The sequence below is a fragment of the Carlito syrichta genome, unplaced genomic scaffold (genome assembly GCF_000164805.1).
Source record: "Carlito syrichta isolate Samal-C Ts95f unplaced genomic scaffold, Tarsius_syrichta-2.0.1 Scaffold311381, whole genome shotgun sequence".
Classification (NCBI taxonomy): Eukaryota; Metazoa; Chordata; class Mammalia; order Primates; family Tarsiidae; genus Carlito; species Carlito syrichta.
The window spans coordinates 316,257-329,773 of NW_007255477.1; the positions used below are offsets into that span (position 1 = coordinate 316,257).

The 13,517-nt window shown below is 47.0% G+C and overlaps 1 protein-coding gene across 1 annotated transcript in view; it reads left to right on the top strand.

The window, feature by feature from the left end:
* Nucleotides 1-13,517, top strand: part of DENND2A (DENN domain containing 2A) — a 75,539-nt gene that overhangs the window by 51,418 nt on the left and 10,604 nt on the right. The window contains exons 6-10 of the mRNA XM_021717874.1: nucleotides 2,080-2,173; nucleotides 2,663-2,713; nucleotides 4,103-4,290; nucleotides 12,064-12,173; nucleotides 13,134-13,203. Of these exons, the coding sequence (XP_021573549.1) occupies nucleotides 2,080-2,173; nucleotides 2,663-2,713; nucleotides 4,103-4,290; nucleotides 12,064-12,173; nucleotides 13,134-13,203 (513 nt within the window). The remainder of the gene's footprint in view (nucleotides 1-2,079; nucleotides 2,174-2,662; nucleotides 2,714-4,102; nucleotides 4,291-12,063; nucleotides 12,174-13,133; nucleotides 13,204-13,517) is intronic.

Below are 13,517 nucleotides of genomic sequence, written 5' to 3' on the forward strand. Positions count from 1 at the left end.
CAAAAAAAAAAAAAAAAAAGAAATACTTCAGCCCCGGACTGTTGAAATACTCTAAGGCCAGGCGCGATATCACGGTGGGAACTGCCACCCTTCCTACTCTCAAACAGATGGGTCTGTCCAGGCTGGGTCTTAGAACACAGCTTGTGGGACAGACCACAAGACCAGAGACCCTCCTCCCACCACCATTTCTCTAGGCAGAACCGGTGTTAAGAAGTGATTTAAAGAGAAGGGCTGAGCCAGGCTCGGTGGCTCAGCCTGTAATCCCACGCCTTTGGGAGGCTGAGGTGAGTGGATTGCCTGAGCCTGTGGGTTCGAGACCCACCTGGGCAACGTGGTGAGACCCCATCTCTATAATAAATCAAAAAATTAGCTGGGTGTGGTAGTGCGCACCTGTAGTTCCAGCTACTTGGAAGGCTGAGGCGGAAGGATTGCCGGAGTCCAGCAGGTCGAGGCTACGGTGGCCAGGAGCGGCCACTGCACTCCAGTCTGGGTGACAGAGTGAGACTCCAACTCAGAAAAAAAAAAAAAAAAGAGAAGGGCTGGCAGGGCACAGTGGCTCACACCTGTAATCACAGCACTTTGGGAGGCTGAGGCGAGAGGGTTGCCTGAGTCCAAGGGTTTGAGATGGCCTAGGGAACTTGGTGAGACCCCATCTCTATAATAAATTAAAAAATTAGCTGGGCGCGGTGGCACGTGCCACCTACAGCTCCAGCTACTTGGAAGGCTGAGGCGGAAGGATCGCCTGAGCCCCAGTAAATCAAGGATGTGGTGGCTGTGAGGGTGCCATTGCTCTCCAACCTGGGCAACAGAGTGAGATTCCAACTCAAAAAAAAAAAAAAAAAAGCAAAGAAAAGAGATACTCCAACCCTTCGTGTTTCAGATGAGGATATTTGGGCCCATAGAGGCCAAATAAATGACTCAGAAACACCCAGCCAACCAGAGGCGGGGGCTGGGGGTGGAGGGAACAAAAAAGTAAAAATATATTGAAAATAAGAATGAAAATATTCATAGAACTTGGGAAATGGTTCCCATCCTGTACTTTTGTTCACTGATGCATTCAGATTTAAAAAATTGTGCAGTATTTCACCTATAGCTATGAAGCTCTCTTGTAGGAGGTAATCAGAGTAATGTTGTAAGCCACCCAGAACCATCAATGCTATCATCCCTCCACATGTGGGATTCTGACTCACATGTGCCATGAATGTGTGCTCTTTGACAGCAGGCCCTCGGGGGACCCAGCAAAGCAAAATATATAAATCCACATGCACCAGCTTCTCACGAGAGAAGAGGGAAAACAAACACGTAAGAAACGCCAAACTGTTTTGGTCTGAAGCAAAAATGCCATTTTCCTTTGAAGCAGATCTACTCTCACATGCAGCAGACAGCTAGTGGGAGAGGGACTGGGAGCAGGGGCATCTGGCAGTGGTAAGCGGGGGTGGGGCATCTGGGCCGCATGGCCTTCTTGGAGGCCTGGGGTGTGTTACATGCCAGGATGTCTGCATGCACTTGCATACCACATGTATGTGCTCTGTGAACACACAGAGCGTCCATGACGCCTGGAGATGGCACCGCGTACCCGGGTGCATGGCACCATTCCCTGCAGTCCCCAGCTAGGACTCGGGAGTCACTCTAATCCCTGTTCCCATCCCACTCAGGGCTGCTCTAACATTCTTTGGAATGGTTCCCACGAAAGGGGCCCTGCTTGGGAACTTTTTTTTCCTGTCTCTTCCTTGTTTTGTTTTGGGAGCAAAATATCCTTCCCAAGCCCCAGTGACATGGCAGTATTAGAGGGAGAGCAGCCATCACCATGAGCCAATGGGGTTGTCTCCGTGGGTCTCAGCAGACACAGTAGCACATTTAGGTAACAGCTGCCATAGGGCAGTGAGGCTGGCAGACTCCTTTAGTTTTCCTGACAGTCACATTCCTGTGTGGCAGAAAAGAATGGTTGAGAAATGTCTATGAGCCAGTGGGAAGTGTCTCCCCGTTCCCCTGTCCCCAGTCCGCCATCATCCTAGGAGAATGGGCTGCACATGGGAGGAGGCTGCTAACACTGGCTGTTCTTCTCCTGGTGTCTGGCAGCTGGTGTTGCGAATCAATGCCATTTATGAGGCTCGGAGAGGAAAGAAACGGGTGAAGAGGCTGTCCCAGTCAACGGAGAGCAACTCAGGAAAAGGTAGTGTCCTCGCCACCCCTCCTCCCCAGAATCTGAAAAGACATCCTTCCCTGAAGCTGCTTCCTGCTGTTTCTGGTTGGTTCCCGAGGAGGAGAACAAGTTGATGCTTTGTGAATTCCTCTTGTCTTCAGATGGTGGCGAAGCCAGGAGCTCGACCTGGGCTACATGTTCCCTGCCTCCCTTTGCTTCAGCCACCAAGTTAGCCAAGCACCGCAGGCCCTGGCCCAACTAGTTACAGTCTTCTTCGCTTGGCATGTGTAATGAGGCCAAGATCTCTTGCTGTACTATTTGATGTAGACACCATCTGAACTAGAGCCAGATTAATTTGGAAGTACATTAAGTTGGACGAAGACAGTTTGTCCATTGCATTGAAAGGGACAACAGAATGCTCCCTCTGAATTAGAAATTTTGGATTTGTGCTACCCCATACGAAGGGTTTCTGCCTTAGAAGAATTCACATTTGCAACTTTCTTTGTTCTTTTTGTCTAGTGACAGATGAGAACAGTGAGTCTGACAGTGACACCGAAGAGAAGCTGAAAGGTGAGGAGAGCCATTGCTGTGCAGGGTGCAAGCAGGTGACTTGGAAGCTGCAAAAATGACCCCTGCTTCTTAGCGTGAGGGACAGAAGCGTCCTGCCCGAGCTTGCTGGGCAAGGCATGGGTGTCTGAGAGGACAGAGGTGCCCAAAGGCCGCTCAAGGCCGGGCAGTCATGAGCATGGCCAGAATGACTGTGCAGTCACCACCTTCCACTCAGTTCCAGAGCCAGGGTGGCCACGATAACTGTGGCAGCCCCAGTTCCTGTGCCTCTGCTCTGCGTCCTGAGTGCTTCCCACACTCTGAGGTGAGATGCTGCAGGCACAGAGCTCAGAGACCGGGGCTCTTGCCCCACCTCTGTCAAGTTGCTGTGGGGTTTTTTTGCTTTTTTTTTTTTGAGTTGGAGTCTCACTCCGTCACCCAGACTGGAGTGCAGTGGCCGCTCCCGGTCACTGCAACCTCGACCTGCTGGGCTCTGGCGATCCTTCCGCCTCAGCCTTCCAAGTAGCCGGAATTACAGGCATGCGCTACCACGCCCGGCTGATTTTTTGATTTATTGTAGAGATGAGGTCTCTCCAAGTTGCCCAGGCGGGTCTCAAACCCACAGACTCAGGCAATCCACAAGTTGCTGTTATCAGGAGGAAACCTCTTCATATCCAGGGCTGCTGGTGCCCAATCTGTCAGGTGAAGTTGTTGGAATAATTGGCTCCTGACGATCTAAAATTAGGTGATTTAAGTCTAGGCTTTAGTGAGTCTTCCACAATTTCTCAAATCCCAGGGAAAAGCCAAGAAAGCAAATCCAGGGTTGCTGAGCAAGGTGACAGGGACCAGACTGCTCAGTGGTCTGCTGTATTGGTCTTTAACACACTGACTGCTCCCTGTCCACCTCTAGAATGAAGCTAGTTTGTTCCATCAGAGAGTTGGGGCCACAGAGGAGGTGGGTGGGAGTTCCCAAGTCAGTCAGGTCTTGACCAATTGAGTCACACGGGATGTTTACAGAGCTCTTGGCTCCAAGTGCTCTGTGGTCTGGATCCTGTCACATCACACAATGATGAAGGAAATGAGTGAGAGGAGGAGTTTGTGTCCCCGCCCCCCATGACAGATGAAGGCGAGGACTTCTTGAGCCTCTGCCCAGAGTCCAGACAGCAAAACTGAGGAAGAGCAGAGCCCATGCAATCTTGGCCTGACTGTGTGGTAGCCTGTCAGATGTTGCTCTGCCCAGAACTTTGGCAAGGATCCCAAACAGAGAGTGCCCTACTAATTTGTTAGATATAGAGACACTTGGGGAGTTAGCAAAAAGTCCTTGAGCGGGAATTACATAACCTGTTATGGCTCTGTGCCATTCTGTACTGGCCCACGGGTCATGCCAGGCTCTTTCTTTCCCCCTCCCTCTAGCTCACAGCCAACGCCTGGTCAATGTGAAGTCCCGCCTGAAGCAGGCGCCTCGGTACCCGTCCCTTGACCGGGAGCTCATTGAGTACCAGGAGAGGCAGCTCTTCGAATACTTTGTAGTCGTGTCTCTGCACAAGAAGCAGGCCGGATCTGCCTACGTGCCAGAACTCACCCAGCAGTTCCCTCTAAAGGTACACGGTAGCCAGGCCCCTGGGACCCCTGGGCCCTGCGAGGGCACTACCTCATTCTAGCCATCACCATGTTGGAACTCACAGATTCAGGGAGGCATGGGAGTCTAAGGAGCACCTCTTGTCCAGAACCTTGAAAGTGGGCCGGGCATGGTGGCTCAGCCTGTAATCCCATCACTTTGGGAGGCCGAGGTGAGAGGATTACCTGAGCCCAGGGGTTCCAGACCAGCCTGGGCAACTTGGTAAGACCTTGTCTCTACAATAAAACACAAAAACTAGCCAGGCAAGAAAATGGGTCCTAATTGGGGTATAGCCAATGAAAACACTGCTGCTGCTGGAGAATTTGAGAGGCTTCAGGGAGGAGAGATTCAAGGACTTGGGAGTATGGGCAAAATGCTTTCTCACTTCCTGTGGTCATTGTGGTGACCTTCCCATCCTCTTTGTCCTCCTCTCTCTTTTTCCAGCCAGCCACATCTCTTCGACTATCCTGGAAGCCTCTTTTCCCTCAAGCCACACAGTCTCCCTAAGTAGCATCATATCTGTGTCTACTGACCATATGCTTGTGCATGATACATCTCTCAGTAAGTGTGCAGGAGAGGCCTACCATGTCCTGGCTCATGGTTATGTGCATTTGGCTTTACCCACTGTTAAATCATGGTGCCTAAAATAAAATGGCACTTAATAAGGCCTTGAACGACATGGCCAATAATATATCAATCATTCTTGGACTTTGACATCAGTAGTGAAGAGACTCCACTATTTTCTAATTCAGTTCAGCCGGAATTTACTAAGAAAATACATTCAAGTTATTTTCTGCTTGGCCCCACGGGATTGCAAAGATAAACAAAATGTGCTTCTTGTCCTCAAGGAGTTTAATATCTGATGGCAGGGCATAAGATAAGCATACCCCAAAAAAGTGTGCAAAGACTCAGAAGGAAGATCTCCGAACAAACCCAATGCCTCCCATGAGGGGAGAAGGGAGGAGCTTGCATCCCGGGCCACTCAGGGCCTCTCGTTGCCATCACCACCCAAGCATAAGCCCAGCATCTCCCAAGGCCCAGATCCCAGTTGCCCCCCTGCCCCTCTTCTTTGCCAGATCAGCCTTCCTTCCAACCTGCCCTCTGTGGTCCAGCACAACAATCAAGTCCTATTTTTGGAGTTTAGGGCAGCAATTAAGTAGATGGAAGTAAACCATAGGCACTAGCCCTCCAAATTGGCACTCACCTCTAAGAAATGGTCCCCTGAAAACTGCCATGGGAATGCCCAGTTGTGGGGTGTGCTGCCCATGGATAAGAGAGGCCACTGATGCTGCTCACGCTGACTTACAGCACAAGAAAAACCACATAGAGAGCACCAATGCGTGAAGGAAAGTCCTGTTACCCTGTTCTCTGCCTTAGGCCCTAGCACCATGCTGCTCACATGGCACTGCTTAATCAGTGTTCCAAGAATAAAGAGGGCATTAACGCATGAGTTAGTTAATTAATGACTCACCATAATGATTGAATGCTTGTAGTTTCCACTCCTAGATTCCAGTAACCACATTAAAACTTGCTTGTAGTATAATTGCGTAGTCACTGTTGAAAGGGGGACTAATCCAGAAATGGATAAAGGCAAAAGCCACCTGTAATCCCACTACAAAGAGACCATCACTGGTAACCTTGTTTTGTTTTCTTGAAGTCTTTTCTCATAGCATAATTTTCTTACAAAACTGGGATAATACATAGCATAATTTTTGTATCATGCTTCATGTACTGCTTTGTAAACCTGTCATTATTTATAAGCATTTAATAACAATTCTAAAACATTATTTTTCAAGTTACATAATGCTCTGATATGTGGGTACATCATCATCTGTTTAGCCAATTCCCTTCTCTTGGGATGTATCTTGTCATCAGTGTTTTTGTCTTGTTCTTTTTTGTTTTTGTTTTTGAGAGACAGGTTCTTACTTTGTCACCCAAGCTGGAGTGCAGTGGTGTGACCATAGCTTCCTATAACCTCCAACTCCTGGGCTCAAGCGATCCTCCTGCCTCAGTCTCCTGGGTAGCTGAGATCACAGGTGCACACCACCACACTCAGCTAATTGTTTTTGTTTTTGTAGAGCTGTGGTCTTGCTATGTTGACCAGGTTGATCTCAAACTCCTGGCCTCAACTGATATCTGCCTCAACCTCCTGAGTCGTTGGGATTACAGACGTGAGCCACCACGCCTGGAGCCCAGTGTTTCTTTATATATATATATGTATTAGTTATTTATTTATTTATTTTTGAGTTGGAGTCTCACTCTTGCCCAGGTTTAGACTGCAGTGGTATGCTCATGGCTACTGCAGCCTTGACCTGCTTGGCTCAGGCGATCCCTCCCCCTCAGCATTCCAAGTAGCCGGAACCACAGGCATGCACCACCATGCCCAGCTAATTTTTTGACTTATTATAGAGACAAGGTCTTGCTGTGTTGCTCAGTCTGGTCTCAAAACCCTGAGCTCAGGCAATCCTCTCGCCTCCACCTTCCAAAGTGCTGGGATTACATGCATGAGCCACTGTGCCTGGCTATTTTCTCTTTAATACGATAGTGCTCATCCTTGTACATGCATTCTTGCATGTCAGACTATTTTTTATCTCTTTGCCTTTGTTCATTTGCTACCTCTGTCAGAAAGACCTCTCTTTCGATTTAAAAAATTGTTAAACTCCTGTACAATCACTTTATCAAAGTATATAGTCCACATCTGCATTCTATATTTGTTAAAAAGCTTGCTGTCACACTTTTATCTCTTTGACAGTTCAAGGAGACTGGGCTGCTTTCCAGTCATGTGTGCTGAGTGGTATCTATGGGAAAATTCTTTGTACAGCTTCCTGTATCTGTGCCCTTGTGTGTATATGAGCCTGTGTGCATGTCCACTGATGACTCACCTAGTGGTTACAGTGTTTGCAAGCACCCGTGTGCCTGTATTTGTGTGTGTCATATGTGTGATTCTGGAGTGGGTACATGCAGGTGGTGACTGCACTGGATTGAAAGGGGCTGCAACTTATTTCCCCAAAGGTCTGTCCTTCAGTCCTGCAGACTGTTTCCCTGTAGAGAAATTCCTTGGGTGTTCTTCCTTCCTTGGGTGTTCTTTATGATGTGGGTTCTTCACTCTGGTGATTAATAACCCTCTCCTATAATTATACCCTGCTAGTCTCTTCTAATCACAGTAACCATCTGAGTTAGCGACTCAAAGACTGTTGCTGGACCAGTTGGGATATTCTGTGTCATGGATGAGAGACCTGTTCTATAGAAAAGAATCACAGACTTTATTTCTGAAGAAGAAAAACTAAAGGACAATTAAGGATGGGCTTAGCTGGGCACAGTGGCTCATGCCTGTAATCCCAGCACTTTGGGAAGCAAAGGCAAGAGGATCACCTGAGCCCAGGGGTTCGAGACCAGCCTGGGCAATTTGGTGAGACCTCGTCTCTACAACAAAAATCAAAAAATTAGTAGGGCTGGTGGCGCATGCCTGTAGTTTCAGCTAATTGGAAGGCTGAGGTGGAAGGATCACCTGAGCCCAGCAGGTCGAGGTTGCAGTGGCTATGAGCATGCCATTGCACTCCAGCCTGGGTGACAGAGTGAGACTCTGACTCAAAAAAAAAAAAGATAGGCTTTAAGTCTGTAAACTGTTATTGTTTCCTCAATTGGTTATTGTCTCAACCATTAGTATTAGTAGCATCCTATGGCTTCAATTAAATTTGATCTAGCTTAAGGAGACTCATACTAGAAGTGGGTGGGGCTTTTTTGTTTGTTTTTGTTTTTGAGTCTGAGTCTCACTCTGTTGCCCAAGCTGGAGTGCGGTGACATGCTCACGGCCACCGCAGCCTCAACTTACTGGACTCAGGTGATCCTTCCACCTCAGCCTTCCAAACAGCTGGGACTATAGGCATGTGCCACCACCCCTGGCTAATTTTTATGTATTAATTGTAGAGATGAGGTATCACTAAGTTGGTCTTGAACCCCTGGGCTCAGGCAATCCTCTCACCTTGGCCTCCCAAAGTGCTAGGATTACAGGCATGAGCCATCGTGCCTGGCTAGAAGTGGTTTTTTAAAGTTGGAAATAATCAGTGTGGTACTCTATATCTTTGGATACTCTCTTCAGAGACCTCCTCTCTCTAACACTTGGTGACCTTAGGAAGGTTTGTAGATCCTCAGTGAGGCAGTCAACAATACTGCCGGCCTGCTGATTTGGCAAGGCTGTCCTAAAGTGGAGGTCAATGGCAAGCTATTGGAAATGAATTGATGGAAATTATTACAGAAAAAAATTTATTTTTTAATTTTTATTTTTTTTAATTTTTAAAATTTTTTTATTGTTTTGAGTTGGAGTCTCGCTGTTGCCCAGACTGGAGTGCAGTGGCCGCTCCCGGCCACTGTAGCCTCTACCTGCTGGGCTCTGGCGATCCTTCCGCCTCAGCCTTCCAAGTAGCCGGAATTACAGGGGCACGCTACCATGCCCGGCTAATTTTTTTAATTTATTGTAGAGATGAGGTCTCGCTGCCCAGGCAGGTCTCGAACCCGCGGGCTCAGGCGATCCACTCACCTCAGCCTCCCAAAGGCACAAGATTACAGGCTGAGCCACTGAACCTTGCTAAATTCTGATATTTCAAATTACTGAAGGTAAATTTGGCAAAGTGCACTTTTCTTTAATTTTTTTTTTTTTTTTTTTTTTTTTTTTTAAGATTTTTTTTTTTTCTTTTTCAGTTGGAGTCTCACTCTGTCACCCAGACTGAAGTGCAGTGGCACGCTCCCGGCCACCACAGCCTCGACCTGCTGGGCTCCGGCGATCCTTCCGCCTCAGCCTTCTGAGTAGCTGGAACTATAGGCGCACGCTACCACGCCCAGCTAATTTTTGATTTATTGTAAAGATGAGGTCTCACCAAGTTGCCCAGGCAGGTCTCGAACCCGTGGGTTCAGACAATCCACTCACCTCAGCCTCCCAGGCATGGGATTACAGGCTGAGCCACCGATCCCGGCTTCTTTAAGTTTTTATAATGAAAATTGAGCTAGACACAGTGGGCCATGCCTGTAGTCCCAGCACTTCGGGATGCAGAGGTAAGAGAATTGCCTGAGCCCAGGGGTTCGAGACCAACTTCAAGTTACTTACTAAATTATTATTTTCTATTAGTTATTTTTTATTTATTGTAGAGGCGAGGTCTCATCTCTACAATAAATAAAACAATAAAATTAAGTCCAGGCACAGTGACTCAAGCCTGTAATCCAGCACTTTGGGAGACTGAGGCGAGAGGATTACCTGAGCCTAGGGGTTCAAGACCAGCCTGGGCAATTTGGTGAAACCTCATCTCTACAATAAGTCAAAAAATTAGGCGGGCATGGTAGCGTGCACCTGTAGTTCCAGCTACTTGGAAAGTTGAAGTGGAAGGATCGTTTGAGCCCAGCAGGCCAAGGCAGCAGTGGCCATGAGCATGCCACAGTACTCCAGCCTGGGCGACAGAGTGAGACTCCAACTCCAAAAAAAAAAAAAAGAAGCCAGGTGTGATAGCGTGTGCCTATAGTTCCAGCCACTTGGAAGGCTGAGGTGGAAGGATCACCTGAGCCCAGCAGGTCGAGGCTGTGATAGCCGTGAGAGTGCCACTGCACTTCAGCTTGGGCAACAGAGTGAGACTCTTGACTCAAAAAAAAATAAAATAAAGGAAACTGAACAAGTATAAACCTATTGACAACAAAAAAATCCTATAATTCTCCTCAACACTTAAAAGAGACCAATTTATAAACAAATATCAATAATAATTAGATAACTAACAGAAAATAATTCAGTAAGTAACTTAAAGTTATTCTTTTCTGTTTCTCAGACTTGTTTCTGGAGTGCTTTTTAAAAAGTTTGTATATATATGGTTTTTTTATAACTTTATTTTATTATAGAGATGTGGGGTACAAGTCAGGATTAGGTACATAAGTCGTCTACGTGCAGGTGGATCTCCAACTGGTCCTCACTTCCCCTGGTTTAGGACCAGGTACCCTTTGTGTTGTTATATCACCCCACCACTGGGAGTACTTTTTAAAGGTATAGATAATAATTATAATATTAATAAAAATAATAATATTATGTTTATAATTTATTTTATAATTATAATAATCTATTATTATAATTATAATATAATAATAATAATAATAATAGAATAACAAAAGACCAGCTTTCTGGATGGATGTAGTGGCACATGCTTGCAATCTCAGCTATTTAGAAGGCTGAGGCATCAGGATCACTTGAACCCAGGAATCTGAGTACAGCCTGGGCAACACAGCAAGAACACATCTTATGTGTGTATGTGCCTGTGTGTGCCTGTGTGTGTGTGTGTGTGTGTGTGTGAAAAGCACAGATTTCTGTTAATATACAAAATAAGCAAACTCATGACTTTAAATGTAATCTCTAAAATCATGATTCATCCTGAGTTTTTTTGTTTTTGTATTTTAGCCTGGAAAATATAGTCGTTTATTTAAAAAGTAAATTGGAGAGAGATCGGGGTAGATTCACCTCCCCAAGGTGGGGGAGGCAACCAAAGCTTAAGAAAACATGGTGTCCATAGCTCAATGAACATATACCCTGGATAGTGCTTAACAAAACAATGGCCAGTTCATCCTGTTTTTAACAAAATAATAATCATTCAGTCTTTGATGTGTCAGATGTTGTCAGATACTGTCCAGGGTACTGAGCTATCAGAGAGAGAGAGAGATTGGTTAAGATTATTTTCTTCTGCCGGGCTCGGTGGCTCAGCCTGTAATCCCGCGCCTTTGGGAGGCTGAGGTGAGTGGATTGCCTGAGCCCGCGGGTTTGAGACCCGCCTGGGCAGCGAGACCTCATCTCTACAATAAATCAAAAAATCAGCCGGGCGTGGTAGCGCATGCCTGTAATTCCGGCTACTTGGAAGGCTAAGGCGGAAGGATCGCCAGAGCCCAGCAGGTTGAGGCTGCGGTGGCCGGGAGCGGCCACTGCACTCCAGTCTGGGTGACAGAGTGAGACTCCAACTCAAAAAAAAAAAAAAAAAAAGATCATTTTCTTCCTAGCTCTAATACTAGTTGTGTGTTAGGACAAATCATTTATCATCTCAGGGCTTGTTTCCTTATCTTTGAAGTGAGAATGCCAGGCTGGATGGTGTCTAGCTTCCTCCTAGCTCCAGCACTCAACAACATTCTGACAACGTTAGCTGAATTGCAGAGTATAATATAATTTTACGGCATGTTTTCGCTAAGAGTGTTACAGCCTTTGCCTGGACTGACAAGGGACAGCCTCCCTTGGGCTCAGGGAGTAGAAGACCTGATTTGAGACTTTGCCTTCCAAATTCATGGGCCTTCTGTGTGGAAGGAATGGCTAAAGTAGTTTTTCCTTACTGACTGAAATAGTTACATTTTTTTTTTTTTTGAGTCAGAGTCTCACCCTGTCACCCAGGCTGGAATGCAGTGGCACAATCACATCTACTGCAACCTCGGCCTCATAGGCTCAGGCGATCCTTCCAACTCACCCTTCCAAGTAGCTGGGACTACAGGCATGCCCAGTTAATTTTTTTGTTTATTGTAGAGACAGGGTTTCACCATGTTGTCCAGGCTGGCCTCTTGCCTCTGCCTCCCAAAGTCCTGGGGTTACCAGCATGAGCCACTGCGCCTGGCTGCACACCCTACCCAGAGGAAGAGGTGGGGTGGCAGTCACAATTACAGGAAGGTGGGAGTTGTCATCCTTGCCATCATGCACCTCACTCTCCCTTGCTGGGCTTTATTCTCAAACCTTCTCTCACATTTGTTCCTGCAGTTGGATAGGTCTTTCAAATTCATGAGAGAGTTTGAGGACCAGCTGAAGGCCATCCCCCAGTTCTGTTTCCCAGATGCCAAGGATTGGACTCCTGTCCAGCAGTTTACCAGGTATGAGCCGGCATCTCCCCTTTCCACCCACAAAGACTGAGACAAGACTTGGAGATGGGTCATGGGGGCAGACCCTGTGAGTCAGTCCCACCGTTAAGAAATCCTGGTAGGCCCTGGCCTAGAAGTTTAAAAGCTCCCTGAAGATGGGACTCACCTTGCTAAACATGCAGATTTACCAGGCCTCCCACTCAGCCTGGGGAAGTGTCTGTTTTGTAAGAAAATCATTCTTAGGTAAAGTTAAGGAAACATTGCCCATCATTGTCCTCATCCAGTGCTCCTGAAACAGCCCTTCAGTAGGCTTCAGTCCTAGCGGTCACTCAGATGGGTCCATTTGCATTTCTGCTTTAGTCCATGTTGCCAGATACCAGTGTTTTTACTATCAGATGTTTTCAGCATTTGACCAAACTCAGTAGGCTGCATATCCTAACTGTTTGAGAGATATGTAGACTTTAAGAACAGTCTGCTTATCTCTCAAACAGGGTTGCCTCAGGGTTGCTCTGTTCATACAATGCCCTGAGAGAGTCTCAACAGGGGCAGCTCTGAGAGGCACACAGAACTGCTCCCTCCCTGAGTCAGCGATGCCATCTCACCATCACACTTATGCTCACTGAGGGCAGCATCCCAGGCTTCTTCCATGTCTTCAGCCACAAGAGCGAATGACAGTTGTGTTTTGTACAGTGGATGGCTCAAGTGATAGAACTGTGTGAGAACTTACGGTGGAAAAAAATGTACCTCATTTCCTCTCAGGACACAGTGACATTTTAGATCACCATCTCCCTGACATTTACTCCAAACCCGTAGATGACCAACATCTCAGCACGGTGCCGGACGAGCAGGACAAGGAGCAACCCTTTGGGATGGCTTCCTCCAGCACATCCCCTGGATGCTAACTGACTCTGCATCAATAATGAGGTCTTGTTTTGTTTTGCTTTGTCATGCATTTTGTTTTCTCAACCGCAGTGAAACATTCTCGTTTGTCTTAACTGGAGAAGATGGGAGCAGAAGGTTCGGCTATTGCCGAAGACTTCTGGTGAGTATGTTTTGCTTTCCAGCTAGCAGGAGCCCAGGGAGGCCCAGGGCATGTGGCCTAGTCCCTAGACACTGAGATTCCACCCCATACTGCAGAAAAAGGAAGAAGTGGCAGGTTAATCAGAGTAGTTAAAAGCCTGGAGAAAGATCAGGGGACTCACCTAAGTCTTATTGGTAGGTAGGAGTAATGTCTGTTTCCATGGTAAAAAAGTTACTTTCTCCAATGTTTCTCCTGCCAAATAAAAGGCCTTTCTCTTCTTTTTTTTTTGAGTTGGAGTCTCACTCTGTTGCCCAAACTGGAGTGCAGTGGCCACT